Raw genomic sequence first — 12,553 nt, 5'->3', positions numbered from 1 at the left:
GCCGTAACATCAGAAGCGTCTCCCCTCTCTCCCCTCTGGAGAGGCCTGGGCCTGAGTCACATTCCTTAGTGCTTTCAACATTCCTCAGCCTCCATGTAAGGCTGCGAGCCAGTTCCTCAGACAGGTTTTCCCCAACGACCTCTAGCTAAGGTAAATGTTGTCCTTATCCATCACCACATTATTCTCTCCCAGCAGGTACCCCAATCTATATATTTGTTTCCTGAGCTGCTCTCTCCCCTCTGCCACGCCCCGCTCCCCTGGCAACCCAGCTCCGAATGGCTAGGGGTGCAGACTGTTTATCAGTGAATCTCAATACCCAGTCCACATGCCTATATTTCTGTCCTATTATCTCCTTCCTGATTTTAATAATAACAACAAAATAATTGTAACTAGACCATAAAAACTGTGGGTCCTGGTGAGTACTTTTTCTGCAATAGATAAGGTACCATCATTTAGAGATAAGAAAAGCAGAGATTCTTTTGCAAGTAACTTGTTTAAAGGAACACTAAACTCCTTGCCTGGCTAGACTGTAGTGATAACTTAGTTTATAGTTTCAGATGAAAGGCAAGTCAGTTTCCAGTATATTTCTCCTTTTCTCCTTTCCTTTTGTAAATGTTTACTGGTTTATCATTTTCTTTCCACTCTTCAGGTGTACAACTTACTTATATTTTGATAATGGGGCAATCTAATTAAAAGTGTACAAAGTAGTTTGTGCAGCTTTAAGCACTGTAGTCAAGGTCAGTATCTAAGCTTTCTGGAGAAAGAGTTGCACAGACATTTAGGCACAGTCCATGCTGACTTATTGTCTTTAATTTAAGTTTGTCATTTTGACAGTATGTTTATTTCCTACAGCAAATCAGCAAACAAAATGTGTTCTGTTCAGAGATATGACCTTATGGGTTGTATCTCCCGCTCGTATCCGGACACCGTGTATGTGGGTCTGCGCTATCGAAGATGCTAGTCACCTGTGGCTATAGACACTTGAAACATAGATACTCTGAATTAAGATGTTCTGGAAAGGCAAAATAGATACCAGATTTTAAAAACTTAATATGAGGGGCGCCTGGGTGGCTCAGTGGGTTAAGCCGCTGCCTTCGGCTCAGGTCATGATCTCAGAGTCCTGGGATCGAGTCCCGCATCGGGCTCTCTGCTCAGCGGAGAGCCTGCTTCCCTCTCTCTCTCTCTCTGGCTGCCTCTCCGTCTACTTGTGATTTCTGTCAAATTAATAAATAAAATCTTAAAAAAAAAATAAAAATAAAAACTTAATATGAAAAAAAATATTGCACAGTATTTATTAGTGTTTTTACTAAGGATTACATGTTGACATTATAAAATTATGGATGCACTGGGATAAGTGAAATATATTCAAGTTGATTTACCCGTTTCTTTTTATTTTTTTAATGTGACTACTGAGAAACTTAAATATGTGGCTCATTGGTATGGCTCACAATTTTCAATTGCATGATGTGGACACTGATGTTCATTTATCTCAACTTTTGAGGGCATGTACTGTGTAAAATAGTAGAACTGATGTACTTTCATTCAGCCTTGGCTAGAAAATATATCTGAAGCCAACAGCCTCAGCTGGCAGTTGCACTAGGAATCCCAAGAAGGCTGAAAAGACTGACATGGGTGCTTCCAGAAGACAAGAGCCAGTGAGATACCTTGTGAGATAAACATAGAACAAGGAGTGAGAGGCTTTCTTATCTGATTTTTAGAGATGAAGACATCTCGGATGGATTAAATAACTGGTCAAGGCCCTAGTGGGAGGGCTGAGAGGGAAAATGTCTATTCTGTTAAGAAGTTGATATGATCTCAGTTTCCTTACTTTCTGAAACTGAAAACAGAGGTGAAATAAATAAGTTACAGTGAAAGTCTGTTATGATTAAAAAGTCTAGGCGGGGGCCAGATGTAAACTTGGTAAAACAAAAATGCTCTGGGCACCACGTGTTTTCACTGATCTTGGAAAATCTTTTGCTCTGTGGAGGGTGGAAGCTTTTTGGCTGAAGGCCACAGCATGAGCATGGTCAGACGCACACGGATGAAGGACCACAGGGCATTTGCAAACCAGACAGCCCTGTTGTCGGAATCAGACACTGACAGGTTTGAGGGTTTCCATCAGTTGCAGTATTTCACAGAATTATCCTTACTCACAGTTAACACTAGCCAGTTGCGGCTGTGCTCTCCCTAATAGGGCAAATGTTCTAAGGGAAATGCAAAGACAGACTTTATTTAATTCAGTTTTTCCAAGGATCATGTCTGAAAGCAAACTAACTACTGTAAGCCCAGAGAAATGTTCAAGGAGGAAAGCCGGCCTCGGAGAGGGAGAGGAGGCTGAGAGAGAAGGTTGGTGGTTTTGCTGTTGTTGACCTTGACCCCCACCTCATCTAATGGAAGTCAGAATGTTTGGAGGAAATTGGCAGTGGGAGGGCCTGGAGGAGGGTGGCCCTGAGAAGACAAAAGGAAACATGTTTGGTGCCCTCCATCCTCCCAAACCGTTAGGACGTAAGTCTATTCTAATGGGAAAAAATTCTCTGGGAGTCACAGAACTACTTTGTTCTTTTTTTCCCCTCCCAGGGCAGAACAGCTCCAATCCGTGAGCAATGAGGTGAAATGGAGGGGGTGGGGCAGGCTGAGTGATGACAGAGGAGGCTTTTATTTTCCCCAAACTTCTCATTCACATGGTCTCCCCATGGGTGATAAAAGACAGAAGACACAGGACAGACCCGACCTTGAAATCATAGAAAAAACAATCAGAAAGGGGTTGGGAATAGAGTATAAGTAAAGTGATTAAAGGCATTAGATAAAGGGGAAATCTACAAAAGAAAAAAAAAAAAAAAAAAGACAAAACCAAACCAAACCCAAACTTGGACTCCAAAAAGGACTTCTGGAATAGTCACTGAAATTAAAATTTAATGAATAAAAATAATTATAATTAACATTATTGAATGATTACTATGTGACAGGCATGGTAAAAGAATATGTGTTATATGTATTAAATCACTGAATCCTCATTAAAACCTGAGGTCAAAAAAAAAAGCAAAACAAAAAACAAACCTGAGGTCAGTTTCTTACTTCCATTTTAAGGTCAAGAAATTGAGACAAAAATGTAAAAGCTGGTAATAAATAAATCTGGGGCTATAAACCACGTCGAGTGGTTCCATCCAGAGTTCTTTTTCATTACTGGAAATTACAATAGACTGAAAAATCTACTGAAACTTACAAACAGCATAAGAGAGAATTAAAAATTGGAAGAAAGACATGAGATGGCTTCACAGGGTGTGACATGGGAGAAGTAGTGCCTGGGACAGAAGTTAGATGTGCTACCCTGTGGTCTCAAGTCCAGCTAATGATTGGTCTCATGGAGAGTCTGGGTGAAGCTCTGCACTTCTAACCATAGTTCTTTTGTGAGGAGAAGAGAATTTGTGCAATAGCTCCCATCGCCCACACATCCAAGATTTGTCCCACAGGGGTTAATACCCTACATCTAAAGGACAACAGGGAGCCATGAGTAGAGTCTAGAGGAACCATAGACTGTTCCATGTGCAAAGTCTGTGGCCAGGTTGGCAGCTGGGTTAAGTCAGTGCCCAAAGCCCAGGAGGACGATGGGGCCCAGAGGATCCAAATAGCATATGAAGGGTCTCTATTATAAGAAGTTAGGAGAACTGGAGAAGAAGACAAGAAGGTCCAGGATGCATCCTAAGAATTTCAGGAATAGAGACAGTGGAGAAGGAGAAGTATAAAAAGGAAATGTCTGAGAATTTTGAAGATCTGATGAAAACTATAGACTATCAAATTAAATAACCATGTAACCAGTAGAATACATAAGAAATACACGGGCACAGATAATAACATGATTAAAAAATCTTGACCATATATATACATATACATATATCTTTGAAGACAAAATATCATCTCTATCACAATTTCATTAAAAAAGATTAACTAGAAAATCTACATTTGGAAATTAAGAAATAAGTATGTAAATAACCTATAAGATGAAGAAATCAATTAGAAAGGAGCCTGAATGTAATTATGCTAAAAGAGTGCTTATTAAAATATGTGTGATAGGGGCGCCTGGGTGGCTCAGTGGGTTAAACCCTCTGCCTTCGGCTCAGGTCATGATCTCAGGGTCCTGGGATGGAGCCCTGCATCAGGCTCTCTGCTCAGCAGGGAGCCTGCTTCTCCCTCTCTCTCTCTGCCCGCCTCTCTGTGTACTTGTGATCTCTCTCTCTCTCTCTCTGTCAAATAAATAAATAAATTCTTTTTAAAAAATGTGTGTGATATAGTTAAAGCAGTATTTGGGGGAAAGTTTTTAGTCTTAAATACATTTGAACTATTTAAAGTTGCTTAATTAAGGTCAAAATACAGAATTCACCCAGTTTGCTATATCTTTGAGAGTAAGGCTATTAAGTCTTGGACAAAAAATACCATCTACAATAGTACTGAAAATATCAAATATTGAGAAATTAAAGAAACAGAAAGCTCTAAAAAATAATGAGAAGTGAAAGCCCTAAATAAAAGGGCCCATAAATGAATACAAATAGATCCATTTATGAATGAGTGATTGGTACACAAGCTTGCAGATACCATGCTGCAAAACAGTAAGGGAAAGAATGCACTGTTTAATAAATAATGTTGAGACAATTTGTTATCTATATGGAAAAAGATAAAATCATATCACTTAGAAAAATAATTCCAGGATTAAGAGTCTCAAATGCAAAAGAGTTAAATTGTGAAACATTCTTTTTTTTTTTAAGGTAAGAGAACATTTTCATAATCTCAGGGAGGAAAAGGATTACTTCAACAAGACACAAAACACAAAATGTCCAGAAAAAAATGAATAAGTTTGAGAGTATAGTGAAAAAAATTTATATGTTAAGACACCAGTAACCAGATGAAAAGATAAACCAGAGAATGGAATGAAATCTTTGCTATATGTTTAAATGGCAAAAGTTTGGCATCCAAATACATAAGAAAACTCCTAATTATTAGCAACGGAAAGGGCAAGACCACAAGAGATCAATAGGAAAAGAGCTGCCATGCAATTCACCCGGAGGTAATCTAAACTGCCAATTAAAACAAGAACAGATCCACAAACTCAGTAGTCAAAACGGGAACCTATTTTATGCCCATGAACATCTAAACACACCAAATTTTGCTGAGGATGTAGGGAAACAGGTGCATTCTGGGTAGGCTTTCAAAATCTAGTTGTCACAATGGTACCTATACAAAGATGTTACATTCCAACTTCCTGAAACAAGACCATGGAAACAAACTTCCTGTATTTAGGGGGGATGAAAAAATAAACTGTGCTTTATTTATATAACTGGATACTTGTAGCAGCTATCACATCCTATGTATATGCATGAATCACATCTATATGTATCAACATGGATGAAATCCAAAACCATAATATGGATTGACACAAACAAGAGCCAAAAGGTACCTATTAATGTGAAACCATTTATTGCATTTGAAGGACAACAAAACAATAATATTTATTCTTCGTGATGACTAACACACACATACGCATACACACACAGTGTGGAAATACAAAATCATACACAGAAGAGGGGGCAAAGAATGTGTGTATGACTTTTTTATTCATCTGCTGTTTTCCCTAAAGGGAAAGACGTTACTTTTATGTTACTTGATGTTACTGTTACATTACTTTTTGTCTCTTTGGAATGTTTCCCAATTCAACTTACTTTTTAAAATTTAAGAATGAAATCAGTCGAGAAAGCATCCTCCCTAAAACGTAGCTGTTATTCAGCCCCTGGGAGTTGCTTGCTGCGTTTCTGCTCTGTCTGGAATTTTAAGGGAAAAAAAGGCAGTACAAGCATACCTCAGACCATGAACCTCACCTTTGGCAGCTATCAGAGGAGGAGCACTCTCTAGCCCATCTCCCAAATCTATGTCCTGCAGCAACAGCAATGTGCCTCCCAGTTTTCCGGTTGACGGGCTGGGCCCAGGAACAGCGACGAACCTGAGGAAACCCTGAGCTGCTAGGTCTGAAGCCACAGTGGATTTCACAGAGGGCACTTGAGAACAAATTATGTGGGTGGACAGTTCCACCCTGTCTGAACTCAGAAGGTGGAGTCAACGCCACTACTACCTCCCTGATTTGAGAAACTGCTGAGGTACAACTGCAGAAATTGAGAGCAAAATGTATTCTTAACTAGTGCAGTCCCAAGAAGACAGATATGCTCGCCCAGAGGCTAACTGTAGCCTGCACACGCACATTACTTGGCCCGTTGTTTGTTCAGCCCTTTACAAAAACACAAGAACCAAAAAACAACCCAGACACTGTGTGTTTTGCCAAAATTCAACTTATTTGATAACATCTGGAGTTTGAGAGATTTCTTATGGAAATTGGACCCCCTCACTCCTCACTCAGGGATTCTGGCATTACTGAGCCTGAATTCTAGAATGTCAACAGTCTGGCCCATACCACATGGGCTGAGTAAGTATCTCACCGGCTGGTCCCTCTGGAACTTTCAATTCCCCCACATTTTACAGAGAGACCGTCTTGAGGCTCAGAGACATCAAGTCCCCTGCCTAATGCCACAGTTATCCTATGGAGAGAGCCATCCTGGCATCCCCTAGACCAGTGACTGGTTGACTTATTATTCTTTTTCTCTACACACACTTCAAGGTTTCTAATGACACTTTCTTATATAATTCAGCAGGTGCAAAGAAACTGATCATTCTTATCAATTTTTCTCTTATTTATTTATTTATTTTCAGCATAACAGTATCATTATTTTTTCGCCACACTCATTCTTATCAATTTTAACAAAACTTGCTTCAAGCAATGATAAAAAGAATACAAATGGATTAACTGTATTATCAGCAAGAAGTCATTAAGATTTGACCAAACTCAAGACAAATAATGTTACATGTAAAAACTAATAAGGGACTATGACAATATAATTAAAAATCGGCATAATTAGAGGTTGTATGATCACAGAGCATCATGTTTCCAGGCTGATCTTTATATACCCCTCGTTTCCCCACCTCCCCTCTCCCTACCTCTCCTCTTCTTTAGAGTCTAGAAGGATGTGCAAACCCTGCTCGGGACCTCTGCCCCATGCCTTCCCACAACATACACTTTCTTTAGGTTTTTGCTTGTTGTATTTATTTGCTCCTGGATTAAAGATAGTAGACAATCTATAGTAACTTGGATGAGTTTAATATGCCATGCCTGGGGCGCCTGGGTGGCTGAGTGGGTTAAGCCTCTGCCTTCAGCTCAGGTTATGATCTCAGCGTCCTGGGATCAAGCCCCGCATTGGGCTCTCTGCTCGGCAGGGAGCCTGCTTCCTCCTCTCTCTCTCTCTGCTTGCCTCTCTGTCTACTTGTGATCTCTGCCTGTCAAATAAATAAATAAAATCTTTAAAAAAAAAAAATAATGCCATGCCCGGAAGTATTGGGTTGGGCATTCCTAGTCTATGCAAAGTGCATTTCTGTTAGAACCAGCTACACGAAGAGATTACATGGATTATAAAATTCCTTAAAATGGAAAATACTCAATAACCTAAGTGTAAATTGACATGGGGATGGTTCAATGGACTTTAGCATATTCGCATACTGTGGAAAATCATGCAAAGGGAAAAAAAGAAAAAGAGATGAATGTATATCACATATAACATGGACAGAGCTGTAGGTTGCAAAAGGATATGTATATTATGGTACCGATTATGTTAAAAAATAGCAACAAAATCACATGTTGTTTGTAGGCCTATTTATGTCTACCCAAATGCATAGAAAATGCCCAGAAAGAAACATGAAATGGTGAGTGGATGACTTTTGTTTCGATGGGGAGGGGAAGAGGTATAAAGATGCTCAAAGAGGATTTTAGCTTCATCTTTCATGTCTTAATTTAAAAGAAACAGTATGTAAATTACCTATGGTAGTAACACATATTTATGTGACTATTAACTTCCAATCACAATCTCAATCATGAAATTGTAAAACTGCTCATCTTTGGAAATGAAACTTTCACTGCACTATCACCCAAACTAACTTTTTAAGTGTATAAATCACAGATGCATCTGACAAGTTAAATTTGACTCTCACGAATTCAAATCAAGCCAACTAGAAGTTATAATAGTTTGAAGGACACCTAATTTATCTTTGCAAAGAATAGAAAATATGGAGTGCATTTAAATTAATCTGGGATCTCTCAGATTATAGATCAAAAGCAAAGTGACAGAATGCTTAATTTATCCTAACATGAGTTTTATTTCTAAGGTGCTAATAAGTTTTCAGTGGTAAGATTTCTCAACAATAGCGACAGAACACTGGAGTGTGAATTTTGACAAGGGGGAACCAAGCCCCAGAGAGGTCAGAGTTCAGTGTGAGGTGACATCTAGGAAATGTCAGGGCTGGGAGTCCCCTAGCACTCTATGCTTTCTGCCAGGCCATGCTGCCTGCTCTGACTCACTAGTATGACATATTGTTTCTCTGGAGTCGGTGTTCTCATCCCTAGCCATTATCTCAGACCTCGGTCCCTATCTATCTATCTATCTAATCTATCATCATCACCATCATCTATCATCTTCTACCTCTGGAGGCCTTTCCCCAGGATCCTCAACTCCGACGGAACCAGACAAGCTTGTTCCTCTCCTCTTCCACCAGCCTTTCCCCCAGCGCATTCCACCTGTTACCCTGGCATGCCCGCTTGCTCGCATCCCCCACGCCGCCCGCCCAGCACCGGCGTGGAGCCCAAAGTCACGCACGCACCGGGACTCAAGGACTGCGCCCCGCGGGTGGGGCCTGCGCGTTCCCAGGACGAGGGGCTGGGTATCGCGCCGCCCATCACTCACCTTGCCTGTCGTTGGCGCCGCTGCCAGGAGTACCAGCAGGAGCAGGCGCAGCAACACGGGCGGCCTGGGCGCCGTCCCGGGGCGCATGGTGGGCGCCCGCTCAGAGCCCCGGCGTGTCCAGTGACCCGCAGGCTCTGCGGCCACCGCGTCCCTTGCGCGACGCGGGTTGGGGAGCCTGGTTGTGAAGCTCGCCTCGCCAGCCCGCCCGGGGCGGGTTATGTAGGGCTCAGCCACGCCGTCCGTCCCTCCCCACTGAGGTTTTTGACTGCGGCTCCAAGGGAGGGAAGAAGTGGCTTAGGTCCCGCCCTCGTCCCCCCCTCCCCTTCAACTCACCAGGCAATGTCCCTCCGACCTGGGCATCGTGCCCAGCAGGGGAGAAAAAACTGCGCTGCGGGGCTGGTGGGCGCAGATCCAGGGTAAGGGGTTAGGAGATGATGCTCCCAAGGTCCTGGGGCCGAGGCCGGGCCGGGGGGCGCGGGTCGGAGGTGGAGAATTTGGGGGTGTGCGCTGCGGAGGCGGCTCAGCTGGGCTGGGGGAGTGGCCAGCGGCCGTGCCCAGATTAAGCCGGAGGCGCGCTGGGGCGTCCGCACTCCAGTGGCCCAGCCTGCTTCCCGCTCCCGCCGCGCTGCCTTCGCGCCGCCTCCGCTTCTCAACCCGCCGCGGACTGGCAGCAGCCGCACTTGGAGGGGAGAGCGCGGAGACCCGGCCGCCGAGTCGCGCGTGGATCTGGACGCGGCGGGGCGGGAAGGCGCGGCGCGCGCTGCGACCAGGCGGCTTCCGGCGCGGCGGGTGTCCCTGAGGTAAGGCGCCCACCGCCCAGACTGCGCAATCGCTGCCCCGGGCCTTGGGCACCTGTCTGGAGTTGGGGGGGGGGGGGGGGGGGCGGGCGGCGGGGGAAGCCTGACAACTGGGGGCGGGGCGGGGCGGGGAGTTGGGGTCCCGGGGTCACCAGAGGAGAGCTTGTCTGGCTCCCGGGCTTGTCTGCCCGGGCTTGAACCGGGTGCTGTGTTTTGATTAATTTGGGGACTCGAGTTACCAGCCTGGCAGTCTGGGCACTCCGGAATGCCAAGAGCAAGAGGCAGCTGAGGGGAAAGAGAAAGCCCATCCTATTCTCTGCTGCGCTGAACTGGCTTTTCAGGGTAAATCTTATCTGCGGAAATGGCAGAGGAAACCAAAAGCCAACTCTGTCCAGGGTGTCTCCCTCCTGAGAGTCCTCTTCGTGGAGGTCCAGTATCTGGTTTGTTAGGGCACTATCTTAAGAGCAGGGCTCCTGCCCTTTCTTGTGCCCCTGGCCATATGGGCTCTGGGGAGATATTTAGACCCCTTTTCGGAATCATGTCATTAAATACGCAAGATCACAAAATTTAATTTTGTGATCTTGCGTATTTAACCCCAGTTTTACTGGGATGCAGTTATCAGATTATTATTTTTTTTAAGATTTTATTTATTTATTTGACAGAGAGAAATCACAAGTAGATGGAGAGGCAGGCAGAGAGAGAGAGAGAGGGAAGCAGGCTTCCTGCCGAGCAGAGAGCCCGATGCGGGACTCGATCCCAGGACCCTGAGATCATGACCTGAGCCGAAGGCAGCGGCTTAACCCACTGAGCCACCCAGGCGCCCCAGTTATCAGATTATTAAAGTCATGATATAGCGACAGTATTATTGCACTAACTACCTGCCTCTAACAACAGATCTATCAAACACCTGTGATCCCAAACTAGTGGTGACAGCAAAACTAGCAAGTGACATGGAAACACCATCAAGTGCCCTCTCAGGGGCTACCAGTAGGATTGTAATTTTTTGCCTATATTCACAACTGCAGGAAGTGCCGAACTTCCAGGAAAAGTTAGTGAAAAGAGACGTTTACTTTTGTTTGCATACAAGATCACAGACCACCTGGATTCCATCTCTACCTTAAGGCCCCCTGCTCTGAAGCAGTGTTTGCTGACATCTGCAGTCCTTGGTCATCAAGCACCACGTGGGAAATAGGAGCTTTAGTTACTGATTGTGGAGAACCACTTGCTCTCCTTCAGAATAGGATCTCTTACTGTACTGGATCTACTGTAGATATGTAGTTGGGCAAAATCCTGACAGTGAATCTCACCCTGGCTTTGGATGGGGGGGGGGGTGGTTGGTGAGTGAATTTACTGTCTTCCCTGTTTTTTATGCCAACAATTGTTGACTGTGTCTGTGCATTAGAACCTCCTAAGGAATCTCTGAAAACCCTGATACCCAATTGATTCCAAGCCAATCACACCAGACCTTCCAGTGGTGGGACTCAGGTGTGTTTTGAAGCTCCCTGGAGATTCCCACGTGCAGCCAAGTTTGAGAACTGCTGTTTTACATGCAGATTTCAGTCGGCTGAATTGAATTAGGGCCTCTCCTTTGTAGAAAAATCAAAAGGACATATGTTAAACTCTCTATTAAGACAGGTGTGTCCAAGCCACAGATGTTGCACTGTGAGACATAGTAGCTTCTTTCTGTAGACAGGGAAGTCTCTAGGGAACCGTCTCCTGTCACTCTTGTGAGATAGGACATCAGGAGCTTGGTTGATGAATAAAAGTGTCTAAGAATTCCAAGTATGATAATATTGCATGAACTGACATTTCCTCCTAGGGGAAGAAAAAAACACAAACAAACAAACAAACAAAACTACCCTCAATGCCAGTGCTAAGTACTCTTTCTTTTGGCCAAATTTTGGAAGAGCTCTCAATTTTGGCTTTTAATTGCTTTTTTCTGAAGCCAAGTCATTTTGACAGCAGATCAGACTTGGCTTTATTAACTTTGAACTGGGAGGCAGCAGTCAAGTGCACATTACTTCTGATGCTGCAACACAGCAGGAAGGAAGCCGGGGATGTAAAGCCGGAAAGATAGAAGCAGTGGTGAAGAGCTTGGTCTCTGGGGTAGCCTCTAGATTTTGAATCCTTTTCACACTTACCGTATGAGGTAACCTTTCTGATGTGGGGTCTTCTTTTCTGTAAAATAGGCATAATCATAGCACCCACCGTCAGGAGTTGTAGGAATCCAGTGTGGTAATGCATTAGAAGCCCTCTGTCCAGGGTCTTCACAAAACAATTTTATCTTGGGATCCGATTCTCCAGTTGCATAAAGGAAAAGAGGGTGAACCCAGTAAGAAATGGTGGCATAAGCTCTTCTCAGCTCAGTAGGAAAGGGGTGATGGCCAAGCACATCCCACCAGCTCCCTTGAGGTCAGCCAAGTACTAAGACATCTAGAACCTTGCTAGATATTCTAGCAAGGTTAGTTGACTATGTCTGTGCAGTAGTTTTAGGAACAGTAGTTTTGGCCTCCTGGAGAGCTGGTTAGAAATGCAGAGTCTCAGGTACCACCCCAGACCCACTGAATCAGAGCCTGCATTCAGCAAGGTCTCCTCTGAGCCTCCTCACACTAAACTTTGAGAAGTGGCTTTTCTAACAGCCACATTTCACTTCCCATTCGTTACCTCCACACCACATACATACATTCCCTCTGGTACAGTGTTATATACCTGAAACTAATATCATATTCTAGGTCAGCTATACATACATTTAAATAAAAAAGAATAGTCTCACACACACACAAAATATTTGGTATACTCACTTGGTGGTGTCAATAAATCAGAATTCTTGATTTTTAAAAAAATAGGCTTGGGGTCGAGAGAGTTGTTTTTTCACTGTTGTTTCTTTATTTTTCTATTTTTGTTTTGTTTTGTTTTGTTTTCAATTTG

The 12,553-nt window shown here is 43.6% G+C and overlaps 2 protein-coding genes across 10 annotated transcripts in view; one reads left to right on the top strand and one right to left on the bottom strand.

The window, feature by feature from the left end:
* The window catches only part of COL4A3 (collagen type IV alpha 3 chain), a 124,494-nt gene extending 115,251 nt beyond the window's left edge, over positions 1 to 9,243 (bottom strand). The window contains exon 1 of one of the 2 annotated variants that reach the window (XM_059393620.1): positions 9,162 to 9,243. In XM_059393620.1, coding sequence (XP_059249603.1) covers positions 9,162 to 9,188 — 27 coding nt within the window. In that variant the 5' untranslated portion in view covers positions 9,189 to 9,243. Of the gene's footprint in view, positions 1 to 8,828; positions 9,097 to 9,161 lie in introns of those variants that run through there. The other variant, XM_059393619.1, reaches the window with a different exon arrangement.
* The window catches only part of COL4A4 (collagen type IV alpha 4 chain), a 124,075-nt gene continuing 120,678 nt past the window's right edge, over positions 9,157 to 12,553 (top strand). For 5 of the 8 annotated variants that reach the window (XR_009403044.1, XM_059393611.1, XM_059393616.1 and 2 more), the window contains exon 1: positions 9,543 to 9,628. The gene's annotated coding sequence lies outside the window, so the exon portion shown is untranslated. Of the gene's footprint in view, positions 9,245 to 9,539; positions 9,629 to 12,553 lie in introns of those variants that run through there. The other 3 variants (XM_059393614.1, XM_059393612.1, XM_059393615.1) reach the window with 3 other exon arrangements.

This window comes from Mustela nigripes, chromosome 3, assembly GCF_022355385.1.
Source record: "Mustela nigripes isolate SB6536 chromosome 3, MUSNIG.SB6536, whole genome shotgun sequence".
In the NCBI taxonomy this organism is placed as follows: domain Eukaryota; kingdom Metazoa; phylum Chordata; class Mammalia; order Carnivora; family Mustelidae; genus Mustela; species Mustela nigripes.
The sequence above is the reverse complement of the archived record's forward strand: the minus strand, read 5'-3'. Positions and strand labels throughout refer to the sequence as shown.